We start from the raw sequence: 21,028 nt of genomic DNA, 5'->3' as shown, positions 1-21,028 counted from the left end.
AGACATCTTCTAGTAAAGACAGATCAGAACATGTCTATGGCTGTAGTATTACAGACCAACACAAATCACAATCCCCCTGCATCTTTCCACGCACACGTGAACACACACACACACACACACACACGGCAGTAGTAGTGAATGTTTTGGCTATACATAGGCTTCTGCTGAGGGGAGAAAGGCTCATAATAATGTCTGAAACAGAGCCAATGGAATGGTATCAAACACATAGAAACCATGTGACACATAGAAACCATGTGACACATAGAAACCAAGTGACACATAGAAACCATGTGACACATAGAAACCATGTGTTTGATACCATTCCACCGATTCCGCTCCAGCCTTTACCACGAGCCCGTCCTCCCCAATTAAGGTGCCACCGACCTCCTGTGACAGGGCTGTGGAAATACTCAACCCCACTTTGACCGTACACATCACAGAAGGGAAAACATAAAAGAAAAAACACTTTTAACTCTCAGTGTTGCATTAGTATCTCTTGTTACCTGTCTATCTGTCATGTTGTGTCTACCTATGAAGCCGGGTAAATGAGCAGTCAGGAACACTTTAAACCTTATGTTGATGTGCTGTCACTCAAAACACATAATGGAAAACAGCTCTCTCTCTCTCTCTGTGTGTGTGTGTGTGTGTGTGTGCGTGTGTGCGTGCGTGCGTGCGTGCGTGTGTGTGGAGATGATCAATCAGGATGATAGAGTCAAAGATCTCTTCTAGCGGTCACTCAGAGCGGTAGTATGTCTGAATAATTTTAAAACGGGCCAAAAACAGTCCACAGACGATGAATGATGGATGTCCCTCTCTTGAATAAAGATGCCTGTCGTGAAAAGCAGACAGAGTTTATCTGACCCTTTGTAAAGGTTATTCTCAACTGACATCCGTTGTACCATACCTGGCTAACCTTCATCAGTCAGACTGGGCATATAAAAGACTGGCATCGTTTTGGAGCTGTGTCGAATGGAGACCTACCATTGGTTCCAGTCACAGTTCAATACTGTTAAACAACTTCCTTCCTTTTCATCATCCATGGTATATGAGCTGACTGAATAGAGTTCTACCACCATAAGGTTATTCATATAACGTTACTGTTATAGTAACATGTGTCTGTGCTTTCTAAGAACAATTCATGGCCTTTAGATTCATGGCCTTCAGATTCATGGCCTTTAGATTCATGGCCTTTAGATTCATGGCCTTTAGATTCATGGCCTTTAGATTCATGGCCTTTAGATTCATGGCCTTCAGATTCATGGCCTTTAGATTCATGACCTTTAGATTCATGGCCTTTAGATTCATGGCCTTTAGATTCATGGCCTTTAGATTCATGGCCTTTAGATTCATGGCCTTTAGATTCATGGCCTTTAGATTCATGGCCTTTAGATTCATGGCCTTTAGATTCATGGCCTTTAGATTCATGGCCTTTAGATTCATGGCCTTTAGATTCATGGCCTTTAGATTCATGGCCTTTAGATTCATGGTCTTTAGATTCATGGCCTTTAGATTCATGGCCTTTAGATTCATGGCCTTTAGATTCATGGCCTTTAGATTCATGGCCTTTAGATTCATGGCCTTTAGATTCATGGTCTTTAGATTCATGGCTTTTAGATTCATGGCCTTTAGATTCATGGCCTTCAGATTCATGGCTTTAGATTGATGTAGGCTTTGTGTCATCAGTGCTTTGGCTAGACGTGAGTGAATAGGATTTCTATGGTGCTGTGACTGTAATCACCATGTTGTGTCTGTGTATTATCTGTGTCTCTGTCAGGCTGTATGTGAGATGGATCTCCAAGGTCTGCTGCCAGGTACCTCTTACCTGATCCAGGTCCAGGCCATCTCCTACTGGGGACAGAAACGCCTGAAGAGTGGCCGTGCCCAGCTCACCTTTACCACAAAAACTACAGGTAAACTATTCACCTTTACCACTCAAAATACAGGTAAACTACTCGCCTTTACCTCTCAAAATACAGGTAAACGAATCACCTTTACCTCTCAAACTACAGGTAAACTACTCGCCTTTACCTCTCAAATTACAGGTAAACTATTCACCTTTACCTCTCAAACTACAGGTAAACTACTCACCTTTACCACTCAAACTACAGGCAAATACACCTTTACTACTCACCTTTACCTCTCAAACTACAGGTAAACTACTCGCCTTTACCTCTCAAACTACAGGTAAAGTAGTCACCTTTACTACTCACCTTTACCTCTCAAACTACAGGTAAACTACTCGCCTTTACCTCTCAAACTACAGGTAAATACACCTTTACTACTCACCTTTACCTCTCAAACTACAGGTAAACTACTCGCCTTTACCTCTCAAACTACAGGTAAACTACTCACCTTTACCACTCAAACTACAGGTAAATACACCTTTACTACTCACCTTTACCTCTCAAACTACAGGTAAACTATTCACCTTTACTACTCACCTTTACCTCTCAAACTACAGGTAAACTACTCGCCTTTACCTCTCAAACTACAGGTAAACTACTCATCTTTACCACTCAAACTACAGGTAAACGACTCACCTTTACCACTCAAACTACAGGTAAATACACCTTTACTACTCACCTTTACCTCTCAAACTACAGGTAAACTACTCACCTTTACAACTCAAACTACAGGTAAATACACCTTTACTACTCACCTTTACCACTCAAACTACAGGTAAATACACCTTTACTACTCACCTTTACCACTCAAACTACAGGTAAATACACCTTTACTACTCACCTTTACCTCTCAAACTACAGGTAAACTACTCGCCTTTACCTCTCAAACTACAGGTAAACTACTCATCTTTACCACTCAAACTACAGGTAAACGACTCACCTTTACCACTCAAACTACAGGTAAATACACCTTGACTACTCACCTTTACCTCTCAAACTACAGGTAAACTACTCACCTTTACCACTCAAACTACAGGTAAACGACTGACCTTTACCTCTCAAACTACAGGTAAACTACTCACCTTTACCTCTCAAACTACAGGTAAACTATTCATCTTTACCTCTCAAACTGCAGGTAAACTACTCACCTTTACCACTCAAACTACAGGTAAATACACCTTTACTACTCACCTTTACCTCTCAAACTACAGGTAAACTACTCGCCTTTACCTCTCAAACTACAGGTAAACTACTCGCCTTTACCTCTCAAACTACAGGAAAACTACTCGCCTTTACTACTCACCTTTACCACTCAAACTACAGGTAAATACACCTTTACTACTCACCTTTACCTCTCAAACTACAGGTAAACTATTCACCTTTACTACTCAAACTACAGGTAAACTACTCGCCTTTACCTCTCAAACTACAGGTAAATACACCTTTACTACTCACCTTTACCACTCAAACTACAGGTAAACTATTCACCTTTACTACTCAAACTACAGGTAAATACACCTTTACTACTCAAACTACAGGTAAATACACCTTTACTACTCAAACTACAGGTAAATACACCTTTACTACTCACCTTTACCTCTCAAATTACAGGTAAACTATTCACCTTTACTACTCAAACTACAGGTAAACTACTCGCCTTTACCACTCAAATTACAGGTAAACTATTCACCTTTACCACTCAAACTACAGGTAAACGACTCACCTTTACCTCTCAAACTACAGGTAAATACACCTTTACTACTCAAACTACAGGTAAACGACTCACCTTTACCTCTCAAACTACAGGTAAACTACTTGCCTTTACCACTCAAACTATAGGTAAATACACCTTTACTACTCAAACTACAGGTAAACGACTCACCTTTACCTCTCAAACTACAGGTAAACTACTTGCCTTTACCACTCAAACTATAGGTAAATACACCTTTACTACTCAAACTACAGGTAAACTACTTGCCTTTACTACTCAAACTACAGGTAAACTACTCACCTTTACCTCTCAAACTACAGGTAAACTACTCACCTTTATCTCTCAAACTACAGGTAAAGTAGTCACCTTTACTACTCACCTTTACCACTCAAACTACAGGTAAACTACTCACCTTTACCTCTCAAACTACAGGTAAAGTAGTCACCTTTACTACTCACCTTTACCACTCAAACTACAGGTAAACTACTCACCTTTACCTCTCAAAATACAGGTAAAGTAGTGACCTTTACTACTCACCTTTACCACTCAAACTACAGGTAAACTACTCACCTTTACCTCTCAAACTACAGGTAAACTGCTCACCTTTACCACTCAAACTACAGGTAAACTATTCACCTTTACCACTCAAACTACAGGTAAAGTAGTCACATTTACTACTAACCTTTACCACTCAAACTACAGGTAAACTACTCACCTTTACCACTCAAATTACAGGTAAACTACTCACCTTGACCACTCAAACTACAGGAAAACTACTCACCTTTACCACTCAAACTACAGGTAACCTACTCACCTTTACCACTCAAACTACAGGTAAACGACTCACCTTTACCACTCAAACTACAGGTAAACTATTCATCTTTACCACTCAAACTACAGGTAACCTACTCACCTTTACCACTCAAACTACAGGTAAACTACTTGCCTTTACTACTCAAACTACAGGTAAACGACTCACCTTTACCTCTCAAACTACAGGTAAACTACTCACCTTTACCTCTCAAACTACAGGTAAACTACTCACCTTTACCTCTCAAACTACAGGTAAAGTAGTCACCTTTACTACTCACCTTTACCACTCAAACTACAGGTAAACTACTCACCTTTACCACTCAAACTACAGGTAAACTACTCACCTTTACCACTCAAACTACAGGTAAACTACTCACCTTTACCACTCAAACTACAGGAAAACTACTCACCTTTACCACTCAAACTACAGGTAACCTACTCACCTTTACCACTCAAACTATAGGTAAACGACTCACCTTTACCACTCAAACTACAGGTAAACTATTCATCTTTACCACTCAAACTATAGGTAAACGACTCACCTTTACCACTCAAACTACAGGTAAACTATTCACCTTTACCTCTCAAACTACAGGTAAACTACTCACCTTTTCCTCTCAAACTACAGGTAAACTATTCACCTTTACCTCTCAAACTACAGGTAAACTATTCACCTTTACCTCTCAAACTACAGGTAAACGAATCACCTTTACCTCTCAAACTACAGGTAAACTATTCACCTTTACCTCTCAAACTACAGGTAAATAATTCACCTTTACCTCTCAAACTACAGGTAAACAATTCACCTTTACCTCTCAAACTACAGGTAAACAATTCACCTTTACCTCTCAAATTACAGGTAAACTATTCACCTTTACCTCTCAAACTACAGGTGAACTATTAACCTTTACCACTCATGTGGAAGACACATTTCGGGTTGAATGCATGCTGTCGTGCACCTGACTAGGCATCCCCTTTCTCCGTTGGACAATGTGTCTGACCGAGTTGACATAAATCCAGTTGGTTGCATTTTATGATATACACTCGATATATTTTTTTATTACGAGGTTGTTCCTTTACATGGTATGATAGGGCCCCCACCCCCCAAAATGTTCCCATCTTCCTGCTGCTATGCCTGACCTGGCTGCCTCCATCTGGGGGCCAGGCTGAAAGACATTATCCTGACTTGGCTACTTCCCTCTGGGGACCAGGCTGAAAGACATTATCCTGACCTGGCTACTTCCCTCTGTGGGCCAGGCTGAAAGACATTATCCTGACCTGGCTACTTCCCTCTGTGGGCCAGGCTGAAAGACATTATCCTGACCTGGCTACTTCCCTCTGTGGGCCAGGCTGAAAGACATTATCCTGACCTGGCTGCCTCCCTCTGGGGGCCAGGATCAAATCAAATCATATTTATTTATATAGCCCTTCCTACATAAACTGTTTTCTCAAAGTGCTGTACAGAAACCCAGCCTAAAATCCCAAACAGCAAGCAATGCAGGTGTAGAAGTACGGTGGCTAGGAAAAACTCCCTAGAAAGGCCAAAACCTAGGAAGAAACTTAGAGAGGAACCAGGCTATGTGGGGTGGCCAGTCCTCTTCTGGCTGTGCCGGGTGGAGATTATAACAGAACATGGCCAAGATGTTCAAATGTTCATAAATGACCAGCATGGTCAAATAATAATAATCACAGGCAGAACAGTTGAAACTGGAGCAGCAGCACGGCCAGGTGGACTGGGGACAGCAAGGAGTCATCATGTCAGGTAGTCCTGAGGCATGGTCCTAGGGGTCAGGTCCTCCAAGCGAGAGAAAGAAAGAAAGAGAGAAAGAGAGAATTAGAGAGAGCATACTTAAATTCACACAGGACACCGGATAAGACAGGAGAAGTACTCCAGATATAACAAACTGACCCTAGCCCCCCAACACATAGCCCCCCTACTGCAGCATAAATACTGGAGGCTGAGACAGGAGGGGTCAGGAGACACTGTGGCCCCATCCGAGGACACCCCCGGACAGGGCCAAACAGGAAGGAAATAACCCCACCCACTTTGCCAAAGCACAGCCCCCACACCACTAGAGGGATATCTTCAACCACCAACTCACCATCCTGAGACAAGTCCGAGTATAGTCCACAAAGATCTCCGCCACAGCACAACCCAAGGGGGGGCGCCAACCCAGACAGGAAGATCACATCAGTGACTCAACCCACTCAAGTGACGCACCCCTCCTAGGGACGGTATGAAAGAGCCCTAGTAAGCCAGTGACTCAGCCCCTGTAATAGGGTTTGAGGCAGAGAATGGGTTTGAGGCAGGGGAATCGGCCAGGCAGAGACAGCAAGGGTGGTTCGTTGCTCCAGAACCTTTCCGTTCACCTTCCCACTCCTGGGCCAGACGACACTCAATCATATGACCCACTGAAGAGATGAGTCTTCAGCAAAGACCTAAAGGTTGAGACCGAGTTTGCGTCTCTCACATAGATGGGCAGACCGTTCCATAAAAATGGAGCTCTGTAGGAGAAAGCCCTGCCTCCAGCTGTTTGCTTATAAATTCTAGGGACAATTAGGAGGATGAAAGACATGACCCTATCCCTCAGAAGCCAGGGCCTGGCTTGTATCAGTCCTGTTGATCAGAGCTCCCAACGGCTGGGAGGTCATCAATTGGTACTCTCCCAGAGAGAGATTTAACCTTTAACCTGACATTTTAGGTGGGTGCACACACACACACACACACACACACACACCAGTATCCGCCACATTCTGTATTTTCTTTCCAGTGGTGGTTTCTGTCCTTTATTAGATTACATAAATCCTCCCCACAATTCTGGCAAAAGCATTTTCAGACTCTCTCTCTCACACACACACACACACACACACACACACACACACACACACACACACACACACACACACACACACACACACACACACACACACACACACACACACACAAACACCATGGGGGCTTTGGTGGAACCCTCACAGCTTCCTGTTGACTTTGGTCAGTCCTACATGGACTCTTAATGGCAGGCTTAGTTATACTGCGAGCCCAATCCATTTTCAATAAAGTAACTAAAACATGCATGGTATTTTCCTATGGCCCAATTAGTATCATTTTTCCTGTAAATCAGCTTATTCTTTATACGTCTTGACTTTTTTCATTCATTTTTTTATCAGCACCTGGTGTTCCCAGTGGTGTAGCTCAGTTTCATGGGGCCCCAAGGCAAAGTCTGGGCTTCACCCCCCAAAATATGCAGTATCATAACTATACTATACTATACAGTATAACTATACTATACAGTATAACGATACTATACTATACAGTACAACTATACTATACTATACAGTATAACTATACTATACTATACAGTATAACTATACTATACAGGATAACTATACTATACTATACTATACAGTATAGCTATACTATACAGTGTAACTATACTATACAGTATAACTATACTATACTATACTATACAGTATAACTATACTATACAGTGTAACTATACTATACTATACAGTGTAACTATACTATACGATACAGTATAACTACACTATACAGTATAACTATACTACACAGTATAACTATACTATACGATACAGTATAACTATACTATACTATACAGTATAACTATACTATACAGTATAACTATACTATACAGTATAACTATACTATACAGGATAACTATACTATACTATACTATACAGTATAACTATACTATACTATACAGTATAACTATACTATACAGGATAACTATACTATACTATACTATACAGTATAACTATACTATACTATACAGTATAACTACACTATACAGTATAACTATACTATACAGTATAACTATACTATACTATACTATACAGTGTAACTATACTATACTATACAGTATAACTATACTATACAGGATAACTATACTATACTATACTATACAGTATAACTACACTATACAGTATAACTATACTATACAGTATAACTATACTATACAGTATAACTATACTATACTATACTATACAGTATAGCTATACTCTCACATAATATCAATGTAAAGGGACAACCTCGTAATAAAAAAATATATCGAGTGTATATCATAAAATGCAACCAACTGGATTTATGTCAACTCGGTCAGACACATTGTCCAACGGAGAAAGGGGATGCCTAGTCAGGTGCACGACAGCATGCATTCAACCAAAATGTGTCTTCCACATTTAACTCAACCCCTCTGAATCAGAGAGGCGCAGGGGAATGCCTTAAATCTAGGGCAATACAGCAGATTTTTCCACCTTGCCGGCTCAGGGATTTCGAACCAGCAACCTTTCGGTTACTGGCCCAATGCTCTTAACCTGCTAGGTTACCTGTGCTTAATGGCCTTGATTGTTTAATTATAACATTTATAGCACTATGAAATTCATTAGCAATTTGGCATGTTTTTCTAGATTTAGAACATGAAGGAACATTTACAAAGCAAACATTATCCCATAGATCTTAAAATATTTTTGCTGAATATTAACAAAAACAATATTGACTCCATCAATGACGGAGTTGACCACAGAGTCTCAAAACAGACATATTTTTGCTCTGTAAAAATAAAAGTTAAATTGCAAAATATGTATTTGTAAAATATGGGGAAAAAAATCCCCAAATAAAAACATTCCTGATTAATTTAAGATTTTAGACAAATCTGACAGAGTTAACCAAATCTCTGGAAACATATTTTAGGAATTACAGTTTTGTGATAAATATTATTTAAAGTCACATTGGGCTACATAAGATCATTTTCCAGTTCATATCCAGTATTGTCAGTTATTAGAATTTGAAACACTTTTTTGGAGTGATCCTTTATTTCCAGGCTTGAAAGTATTTATATTTTTTTGAGGCGAGTTGGGGGCCCCCCATTCCTTGCGGGGTGTGTGTTATGCCAGTGGGTGTTCCCCTCGTTATCAGCACCTGGTTTCCCCCTCATGTGGCCTTTAAAACGCAACTTTGATTGTAAAAATCCTACTTAATGGATATGCATGCCTTATTCTTTATGCTGGCAGTAAGGCTCTTTGAATAGCAGTTCAGGCATCAAAGATATTTAGAGAAAAGCGGTTGACCCTCTTTACTTGTACAGAGGGGAAAATACAGCGGGCCAATTGTAACCATCGAAAGTCGCCAGATTATTGCCATCTGATGTCTCGTTAAACCATCGATATGCCCTAAAATACCTCGCACAGCTGATCTGAAATTGCAACCAAGATTTGCCACTCCCTAATGTGGACGCCGAGGTTATCTTATATTCTTGATTGCAGCCAAGACTGTTTCTTTTTTTTTCTTTTTTAAATTTTTACCCCTTTTTCTCCCCAATTTCGTAGTATCCAGTCTCAGTATCAGTCTCAGTCTCAGTCTCAGCTACTGTCTCAGTATCTTGTCTCATCGCTACAACTCCCGTACAGGCTCGGGAGAGACGAAGGTTGAAAGTCATGCGTCCTCCGATACACAACCAACCAAGCCTTCTTTAACACAGCACGCATCCAACCCGGAAGCCAGCCGCACCAATGCGGCTGTTCACCTGGCCACCTTGGTTAGCGTACACTGCGCCCAGCCCGCCACAGGAGTCGCTGGTGCGCGATGAGACAAGGACACCCCTACCGACCAAGCCCTCCCTAACCCGGGCGACGCTAGGCCAATTGTGCGTCGCCCCACGGACCTCCCGGTCGCGGCCGGTTACGACAGAGCCTGGGCGCGAACCCAGGGACTCTGATGGCACAGCTGGCGTTGCAGTACAGCGCCCTTAACCACTGCGCCACCCGGGAGGCCAGCCAAGACTGTTTCGACCCTCTGTATTGTCACTGGAACAACTTAGTCCTGCTTTATGAACAGACTACGGGTGATCTATATGAACAGACTGTGGGTGATCTTTATGAACAGACTACAGGTGATCTTAATGAACAGACTACGGGTGATCTATATGAACAGACTGCGGGTGATCTTTATGAACAGACTACGGGTGATTTATCTATTTGACGATCATTCCTTTCAACTGAAATAAAGTAATTCCTTGTTTACCACAGTAAATCTACTATGGCAATTTACCTGACATGTATCAATGGAAAACTAAATGTTGATGGTGTAGCCTACTCCTATTATTTAATTTGTTTTCAACTAATGTTATCAATTAAATATAATTGTCTTTTAAAAACATATGTCTGATATGGTCATTTTTTAAATCAAGTTCAGGGGTAAAATATCTCTGGACAGTACATATTTGAAATGTGTAACTAAATCAAGTGCTCAGCACTTCCAACATAACTGTTGGGAAAGCATTCCAGGTGAAGCTGGTTGAGAGAATGCCAATAGTGTGCAAAGCTGTCATCAAGGCAAAGGGTGGCTACTTTGAAGAATCTCAAATATATTTTTATTTGTTTAACACTTTTTTGGTTACTACATGATTCCATATGTTATTTCATAGTTTTGATATCTTCACTATTATTCTACAATGTAGAAATTAGTAAAAAATAATTAAAAATCCTTGAGTGAGTAGGTGTGTCCAAACTTTTGACTGGTACTCTCTCTCTCTCTCTCTCTCTCTCTCTCTCTCAGGTTTGTCATCTTTACCTGCCCCACCTGGCCCTGAGCAGACTAAAGGTCAGTTCTCCAACGAGCTCCCTTCCGCCCCTCACCTGGTCAACCCTGCTGCCCCTCACCTGGTCAACCCTTCGTCTCCCCACAACCTTCGCTTGGAAGCCGCTGCCCCTCACTACCACAACAACCAGCTGCAGGTTAAGGTCTTCTGGAAGAGACGGCACCAAGGCAAGTTGTACAAAAAGAAAGACACAAAAAAAAGGCAGAGGCACGACGTCACATCTCTACTCCTCCTCTCCTCGTTGGATAATACAGCCACAGGAATCCCCAAGCAGGGGTCATGGGAAGGCAGGTCATGGGTCAAAACAGATGAGGTTGGCTTAGATTGTTGACAACATGTAAACTATATTTAGTCTCCAATGTTTATTGAAAACATACATTTAATTTGCACAATGAGCACTTGTTGTCTCTCAAATACATCGTTACAGTTGTTGGTTAGCTAGCTAGCATTTTTTTTTTGTTGTGCCATATTAGCATTGACATGAAATCAGCCAAAACACCTCAAAACAAGACATGGTATCAAGAACAACGTAAAACTAGCGGGTCATTTAGGATTCACCATATGGCAGTATGTTGTCATTGTTGCTAGCCATCCAGAAGCAGAACAACTCACAGACTTCTGCCCCGTTGAAGGTTAACTGACAACGTCACACTATCTACAGTATGTTGCTATAATAATAATATATTGTTTTTACAGTCATATGTTGATATAACATTCATATGTTGATATAACAGTCATATGTTGATATAATACTCATATGTTGATATAACAGTCATATGTTGATATAATACTCATATGTTGATATAACAGTCATATGTTGATATAACAGTCATATGTTGATATAATACTCATATGTTGATATAATACTCATATGTTGATATAACAGTCATATGTTGATATAACAGTCATATGTTGATATAACAGTCATATGTTGATATAATACTCATATGTTGATATAATACTCATATGTTGATATAACAGTCATATGTTGATATAACAGTCATATGTTGATATAACAGTCATATGTTGATATAACAGTCATATGTTGATATAATACTCATATGTTGATATAATACTCATATGTTGATATAACAGTCATATGTTGATATAACAGTCATATGTTGATATAACAGTCATATGTTGATATAATACTCATATGTTGATATAATACTCATATGTTGATATAACAGTCATATGTTGATATAACAGTCATATGTTGATATAACAGTCATATGTTGATATAATACTCATATGTTGATATAACAGTCATATGTTGATATAACAGTCATATGTTGATATAACAGTCATATGTTGATATAATACTCATATGTGTTGGTACAACAACTATTTGTTTCTTTAGAATAGAGACACCACATACTGTAGCAGCTGAGTAAACAGACTCCCAGTAGAGGTGTGAGGAGCCAGCCAGAGAAACCCCAGACTCTCCTCACTGTACAACATACTACAGTCCACAGCCAGATACATTGCTGTGTGCTTGTTCGTCTTTGAGTGTTTCCAATAAACACTGTTTCTCACAAAGCACATTTCAAATATGCTCCGTAAGCAAAGTCTTAAAATAGTGTGTTTGGCGAGGTAATGGCGATGGAGCTGACGTTGTGCTCCGTAAATCTGCCTGAGAGAGAATGAGGAGCACGAGGACAGATTTAATAACATCAATATGGGAACATAACCGGGAGCAGATGTATGTGTGTGTGTGTGTGTGTGTGTGTGTGTGTGTGTGTGTGTGTGTGTGTGTGTGTGTGTGTGTGTGAGAGACAGAGACAGAGACAGAGACAGAGACAGACAGACAGAGAGAGATAGAGAGCAAAGGAAAGTAAGAGAGAGAGAGAGAGAATGTTCATCTGGGGTTCAACCTAGAGTTCATGGAGAGATGGATCTGGTGAAAGAAGAAGGGGGGAGGGGGGGTGGGGTAGAAAGAGAAAGAGAGGGAGAGAGAGGCTCGTCTGGGGTTCAATGTCGTCAACCTGGAGATGATGTAGAGATGGATCTGGTGAAAGATGTGATGTTGCCTGGATACAGGAGAAGAGTGTGTGGTTGAAGGCCAAAGCGCTCTGGTGACATGCTAATAGTGTTAGCAATTCAACTGTCAATATGTTTCTCTTCAGCCCTATCTGACCTTGGTCTATAGCATCATAACACTGTGTCCACCTTCTGTGTTCCAGAAACCTATAGGGACTCCACTACATACGTCCTGAGGTGGTATCCTCATGTATGTGCCAGCAACGTCAGCCAGACAGAGAAAAAAGCCACTGTGCAGGTGAGTTTCAGAGCTATAGAATAGAACAGCATTTCCACAACTTCGTTAGGCCAGCCGTTAGCCTGTTGGCTGATACTGTGAAAGATTCCAGTGCTGTTTTATATTGAATTTGTCAATTTGGGTTTGCCAACTAAAACTGCTATGTTATATCCCCCAGCTTCTACACAGTGTGGGACTATTGGATGAGTCATTCATAAACAGTCCCTCAGCTTCTCCACAGTGTGGGACTATTAGATGAGTCATATTAATAAACAGTCCCTCAGCTTCTCCACAGTGTGGGACTATTAGATGAGTCATTAATAAACAGTCCCTCATCTTCTCCACAGTGTGGGACTATTAGATGAGTCATTAATAAACAGTCCCTCATCTTCTCCACAGTGTGGGACTATTAGATGAGTCATTAATAAACAGTCCCTCATCTTCTCCATAGTGTGGGACTATTAGATGAGTCATTAATAAACAGTCCCTCATCTTCTCCACAGTGTGGGACTATTAGATGAGTCATTAATAAACAGTCCCTCATCTTCTCCACAGTGTGGGACTATTAGATGAGTCATTAATAAACAGTCCCTCATCTTCTCCACAGTCTGGGACTATTATATGAGTCATTAATAAACAGTCCCTCAGCTTCTCCACAGTCTGGGACTATTAGATGAGTCATTAATGAACAGTCCCTCAGCTTCTCCACAGTCTGGGACTATTAGATGAGTCATTAATAAACAGTCCCTCAGCTTCTACACAGTGTGGGACTATTGGATGAGTCATTAATAAACAGTCCCTCAGCTTCTCCACAGTCTGGGACTATTAGATGAGTCATTAATAAACAGTCCCTCAGCTTCTACACAGTGTGGGACTATTGGATGAGTCATTAATAAACAGTCCCCAGCTTCTCCACAGTCTGGGACTATTAGATGAGTCATTAATAAACAGTCCCTCAGCTTCTCCATAGTGTGGGACTATTGGATGAGTCATTAATAAACAGTCCCCCAGCTTCTCCACAGTCTGGGACTATTAGATGAGTCATTAATAAACAGTCCCTCAGCTTCTCCATAGTGTGGGACTATTGGATGAGTCATTAATAAACAGTCCCTCAGCTTCTACACAGTGTGGGACTATTGGATGAGTCATTAATAAACAGTCCCTCAGCTTCTACACAGTGTGGGACTATTAGATGAGTCATTAATAAACAGTCCCTCAGCTTCTCCACAGTCTGGGACTATTCGACGAGTCATTAATAAACAGTCCCTCAGCTGGAGTAGACACTAACTTCTTCATCATAAAAATGAGCCAAAGCAGGTCTGTGTCAGAAAGCGGAGCTGCAGCCAAGACCAGAGAGCTGTAGCTAGCTATCTCTCCCACTGCATCCGTCATCAGCTACCCTGGCTGGGGTCTGGCTGAGTCCTGGCTGGGGCCTGGCTGTGGTCTGGCTGAGGTGGGCGCTGTGTATGTGTACTAGAACTGTGTGAGAGGTATGAGCCATCGCTTTACGAGAGGGGCTACGGAGATCGAATATTACCCCCTGGCGCACAGCTCGGCTTTCATAATTTCTCTCTTCTTTTATCATATTTTTGTTCCTGTCTGTTTGACTTTCACATTCTTCCCTCACTTGAGACCAGAGTTGGCTGGCTGACTGGCTGATGTAGAGTTGTTCAGTTGTTCAACTTTTCTGCTCTCGCTCTATCTCTCCTCTATCTGTTAACATTGCCAAAGCAAGTGAAATAGATAATAAACTAAGTGAAATAAACAACAAAAATATGGGTTGTATTTACAATGGTGTTTGTTCTTCACTGGTTGCCCTTTTCTTGTGGCAACAGGTCGCAAATCTTGCTGCTGTGATGGCACACTGAGGTATTTCACCCAATAGATAAGGGAGTTGATCAAAATTGGATTTGTTTTTCAAATTCTTTGTGGATCTGTGTAATCTGAGGGAAATAGGTGTCTCTAATATGGTCGTACATTTGGCAGGAGGTTAGGGAGTTCAGTTTCCACCACATTTTGTGGGTAGTGTGCACATAGCCTGTCTTCTGTTGAGAGCCAGGTCTGCCTACGGCGGCCTTTCTCAATAGCAAGGTTATGCTCACTGAGTCTGTACATAGTCAAAGCTTTCCTTAAGTTTGGGTCAGTCACAGTGGTCAGGTATTCTGCCAGAATTCTGCAGAGTCTCAATTTGGTGTTTGTTCCATTTCATTAATTATTGGTTGGTGAACAGACCCCAGAACTCACAACCATAAAGGGCAATGGATTCTATAACTGATTCAAGTATCTACAGCCAGATCCTAATTGGTATGTCTCAGCTCGTTCACAGCTTTGTGGAAATGACCTGTGGCGCTGATGTTTAGGCCGAGGTATGTATAGTTTTTTGTGTTCTCTCGGGCAACGGTGTCTAGATGGAATTTGTATTTGTTGTCCTGGCAACTGGACCTTCTTTGGAACACCAGTATTTTTGTCTTACTGAGATTTACTGTCAGGGCCCAGGTCTGACAGAATCTGTGCAGAAGATCTAGATGCTGCTGTAGGCCCTCCTTGGCCCTCCCCCAGATCATCATCGATCTCTCTCCCTCTCCCTCCTATCTCTCTCTCTGTCTCTCCCCCCAGCAGAACTCTCTCCATGTGAGTTTGAGTACTGTGATGGTGATGAATAGTACCACAGCAGTGTGAGGGGGACTTCACTCACTTCTCTCTCACAACTAATGGACTTTGTCTTGGTTCTATGGCCTTGGAGAACATTTGGCTCTGCGCCAGTAGGATATTTAGATTCCACTCCCTCCCTTTTTGTCTGGGTGTCTCTCTGTCTCTCTCCGAGTTATCTCTCCCCTATCTCTTTATCTCTCGCTCTCCCCTATCTCTCTCCAGCCTATCTCTCAAGGGTGGCAGGTAGCCTAGTGGTTAGAGGGTTGGGCAGGTAGCCTAGTGGTTAGAGCGTTGGGCCAGTAGCCGAAAGGTTGCTGGATTGAATCCCCCAAGCTGACAAGGTAAACATCTGTCGTTCTACCCCTGAACAAGGCAATTAACCCACTGTTCCATGGTAGGCCATCATTGTAATTAAGAATGTGTTCTTAACTCATTTGCCTAGTTAAATAAAAAAATATGTCTTTCACTTCTCATCGCTGTGCTGATTGATAATTGCTCCTGTCATCTCTTTTCTTCACCTCACTCCTCGTTTCTCCTCTCAGGGAACACATTATGTTATCACTGGGCTGCTGTTCGCCTGTAAGTACCGGATCGCTGTGGCGCTCGTAGCACCAGAGGGGGATCAGAGGTCAGAAGCTGTTACTGCGGTAACGACCCCACCTTGTTCTGCGGTCATGGCGAGAGGGGGCAAGGCCTTGCCCTGTGCCAGAGAAGGTATCCCAAGCGCCACACATGCCGTAACACACAGCATAAAGAAAGTGAATATCTGACAGACTGATTGAGTATCAGGAGGAGTGTGTGTGAATGCACTATTTCTGCACAGCTTCTTACTCTGACAACTCTGACAATTATATACGTTGTGTCTATGATTATTTGACCTTTGACATATTTAGGTCCTTTGTTATGTACTAACTGTAGATATATTATGGGTCAAAATTAGTATTTAGTGACAACGTGTAAATGTGGGTTTTCCTGTGTCAGAGCGCCCCCTGGTGTCCAAGAAGGTGGCACTGCGTCCTGAGAAGCTGACTGCAGAGTTCCACACGGTCAACGGTTCCCTGCAGGGCCTGTTCCGCTGGCAGCTCTCCCAGACTGCACCGGGGCAGACGCCCATCGCAGGGTTCCAGTTCTCCTGGGTGCAAGTGTCCTCTAGCGCCATGGCAACGGGAGGACAGGACACCCGTATCTCTCAGACACAGATAGTAGCCCCGGTGAGAACGAGTGTGTGTGTGTGTGTGTGTGTGTGTGTGTGTATGTGTGTGTGTGTGTGTGTGTGTGTGTGTGTGTGTGTGTGTGTGTGTGTGTGTGTGTGTGTGTGTGTGTGTGTGTGTGTGTGTGTGTGTGATCATCTCTGACTGTAAGCCATCCCTATATTTCCCTCCCTGTGTACTCATGTACTGTTCTCCACCAGGACCAGCGCTCTCTGACAGTGGAGTGGCTGCAGCCAGACAGTGTGTATAAGCTACAGGTCCAGGTGCTGTCAGCAGGTGGCAGTGGCCTCTCAGTGGCCAGGACACTCCATACACCTCCCCTAAACACCACTCTGCTATGAGGTACTGCTGGGCGGCAGGGTAGCCTAGTGGTTAGAGCGTTGGACTAGTAACCGGAAGGTTGCAAGTTCAAACCCCCGAGCTGACAAGGTACAAATCTGTCGTTCTGCCCCTGAACAGGCAGTTAACCCACTGTTCCTAGGCCGTCATTGAAAATAAGAATTTGTTCTTAACTGACTTGCCTGGTTAAATAAAGGTAAAAAAAAAAAAAAAAAAAAAAAAAAAAAATAATGAGGTACTGCTGCAAGGGCCTAACATCACATACACCTCCCCTCAACACCACTCTGCTATGAGGTACTGCTGCAAGGGCCTAACATCACATACACCTCCCCTAAACACCACTCTGCTATGAGGTACTGCTGCAGGGCCTAACATCACATACACCTCCCCTAAACACCACTCTGCTATGAGGTACTGCTGCAGGGCCTAACATCACATACACCTCCCCTAAACACCACTCTGCTATGAGGTACTGCTGCAGGGCCTAACATCACATACACCTCCCCTCAACACCACTCTGCTATGAGGTACTGCTGCAGGGCCTAACATCACATACACCTCCCCTCAACACCACTCTGCTATGAGGTACTGCTGCAGGGCCTAACATCACATACACCTCCCCTCAACACCACTCTGCTGTGAGGTACTGCTGCAAGGGCCTAACATCACATACACCTCCCCTCAACACCACTCTGCTGTGAGGTACTGCTGCAGGGCCTAACATCACATACACCTCCCCTCAACACCACTCTGCTGTGAGGTACTGCTGCAAGGGCCTAACATCACATACACCTCCCCTCAACACCACTCTGCTATGAGGTACTGCTGCAGGGCCTAACATCACATACACCTCCCCTAAACACCACTCTGCTATGAGGTACTGCTGCAGGGCCTAACATCACATACACCTCCCCTAAACACCACTCTGCTATGAGGTACTGCTGCAGGGCCTAACATCACATACACCTCCCCTCAACACCACTCTGCTATGAGGTACTGCTGCAGGGCCTAACATCACATACACCTCCCCTCAACACCACTCTGCTATGAGGTACTGCTGCAGGGCCTAACATCACATACACCTCCCCTCAACACCACTCTGCTGTGAGGTACTGCTGCAAGGGCCTAACATCACATACACCTCCCCTCAACACCACTCTGCTGTGAGGTACTGCTGCAGGGCCTAACATCACATACACCTCCCCTCAACACCACTCTGCTGTGAGGTACTGCTGCAAGGGCCTAACATCACATACACCTCCCCTCAACACCACTCTGCTATGAGGTACTGCTGCAGGGCCTAACATCACATACACCTCCCATAAACACCACTCTGCTATGAGGTACTGCTGCAGGGCCTAACATCACATACACCTCCCCTCAACACCACTCTGCTGTGAGGTACTGCTGCAGGGCCTAACATCGTAAACAAAAGACAAACTACTCACTGACACACTACAGCACTGTTTCCTAAACAGCCAATGTCTACGGGGTAAAAATAACATTTATACATTTCACTGGCACTGCTCAAAACATAACACCATTCTGAAATCCCCACATACTTCCTTTCAGAGGGTGTTTGACCTCTCAGGACCATGTTGGCGAGAGAGAGCCAGAGAGAGAGAGAGTGAGCCAGAGAGAGAGCCAGAGAGATACAGCATTGTGTGTGTGTGTGTTGTTAGTACTCGTTGGAGTGTGTGAGAGAACAGCTCTTCTAGTTGGAGTCATTGATTCAGTAATGTATTCTGTATTGGAAACCTGGCGACAGCAGAACTCTCTCCATGTGAGTTTGAGTACTGTGATGGTGATGAATAGTACCACAGCAGTGTGAGCGGGACTTCACTCACTTCTCTCTCACAACTAATGGACTTTTGTCTTGGTTCTATGGCCTTGGAGAACATTTGGCTCTGCGCCAGTAGGATATTTGGATTCCACTCCCTCCCTTCGTCTGAGTGTTCTTGGCAGGTCAGAATTATAATAAATATTCTAGTTCTAATTCTAGAGTTCCTGGACTGCTAGATGTTTCTGGAACAAATAGTTAGTTCCTCAGAGAGAGAGAGAGACTCCCAGAGACACTCCTGGTGTGGTGTTCCAGACCTCCCAGTTAGGATGGACACCGCCAGGAGAACTGTGGGAGCACTGGGAGAGAGAGGGAGAATCAAAGCTTTGGTACCTCAACAGAAAGAGCCTGCTTTTGTTCAACTTTGATAGAAGATGGAGGTCTCCCAAATCTGTGCAACTAATCGCAAAAAGTGAATCTACAGGGATTTTGTTGTTATCAGCTTTCTGTGTATATAAGGAATACGACTCTGTTCGACCTGTAGGACACAGTACACTCCTTTCAGCCCGGGCTGTAGGTGTTGCAGCCAAGCCTAGTACTTTACATACAGAACAGGGAGTCATTGTAGAAATGGATCTGACTTTTGTTCCACTGTTTGGTTTGATTTGCATTAAATTACACTGATTACTTCAATCACATATAACCCCTGTCTGATCCCACCAATCATCCCCTCTCTGTTTTCCAGGCTCCTCCCCCCAACGTGCTTCGTCCTCTGCTGCTCGTCATCACTAGCGCCGTAGTGTGTATTGAGAACACCACCTCCACAGCCTGTATATGTGTCCACTAGAACACACACACACACACACACACACACACACACCAACGCCGTGCCAGTGCTGCACTGCTCTCTGTTGTCTTTATCACACAGAGATATATTGCATGATGAACGAAATCACCTTTACCTGAAAGATCAAGTGAATCTATACCATGGCCATTACACTTACAATACATGTGTGTTTAATGTTTAGAGATGATACTTTTCAGTCGTGTATAATGTAATCATAATTTACACATGTAAAGAAAAATATATAGCACTGATGTATGTAGTCATACCAAACTGTCTGTCTTTTTCATTGATCTCTACACAGTATGTTCCTGAAAGTAAAATGGCCCGGCGTAAAGCAGTTAGTAACCTGTTGTAGTTTAGTATTTTTGTAATATTGCGCTATAAGTTATTATTTCAAGCATATGATAACCCCAGCAGGGACTTTGATGTATGTAACCCTCTTATATAAATCGTTGTTCCAGTTTTATTTATTGTGTTGTAATTAAAGAGTATTGTAATATGTGATGTTTTAATGACCTGGAGCTTATTCAAGAGTATTATAATATGGTGTTTTAATGACCCTCAACACAGGGGCCCCTCAGGGGTGCATGCTTAGTCCCCTCCTGTACTCCCTGTTCACCCACGACTGCGTGACTGTGCACGACTCCAACACCTTCATTAATTTTTTACTGCAGTGGGCTAAATCAAGGTCACAAGGTTGGTGTTTCTGGGTAGTCTTCAACAAATCTACTTTGAAACAAAAGTATACACCTCAAACACATGGTTATGGACTTAAAAAAAAGAAGACACCTGTACCATGTCAGATATTCCATTTTGAGTTTGCATCCCAATACACACACACACACACACACACACAACACATCACAGAAGACTGAACTATAACAAAGCCGTTTGACA

At 42.7% G+C, this 21,028-nt stretch overlaps 1 protein-coding gene across 1 annotated transcript in view; it reads left to right on the top strand.

Moving 5' to 3' along the window:
- The window catches only part of anos1b (anosmin 1b), a 184,631-nt gene extending 163,998 nt beyond the window's left edge, over positions 1-20,633 (top strand). Inside the window, exons 8-14 of the mRNA XM_036978826.1 lie at positions 1,775-1,910; positions 11,003-11,212; positions 13,229-13,323; positions 16,497-16,668; positions 16,936-17,165; positions 17,366-17,507; positions 20,030-20,633. Of these exons, the coding sequence (XP_036834721.1) occupies positions 1,775-1,910; positions 11,003-11,212; positions 13,229-13,323; positions 16,497-16,668; positions 16,936-17,165; positions 17,366-17,506 (984 nt within the window). The 3' untranslated portion in view covers position 17,507; positions 20,030-20,633. The remainder of the gene's footprint in view (positions 1-1,774; positions 1,911-11,002; positions 11,213-13,228; positions 13,324-16,496; positions 16,669-16,935; positions 17,166-17,365; positions 17,508-20,029) is intronic.
- The last annotated feature ends 395 nt before the right edge of the window (positions 20,634-21,028 follow it).

Source organism: Oncorhynchus mykiss, chromosome 5 (assembly GCF_013265735.2).
Source record: "Oncorhynchus mykiss isolate Arlee chromosome 5, USDA_OmykA_1.1, whole genome shotgun sequence".
In the NCBI taxonomy this organism is placed as follows: Eukaryota; Metazoa; Chordata; class Actinopteri; order Salmoniformes; family Salmonidae; genus Oncorhynchus; species Oncorhynchus mykiss.
The sequence above is the reverse complement of the archived record's forward strand: the minus strand, read 5'-3'. Positions and strand labels throughout refer to the sequence as shown.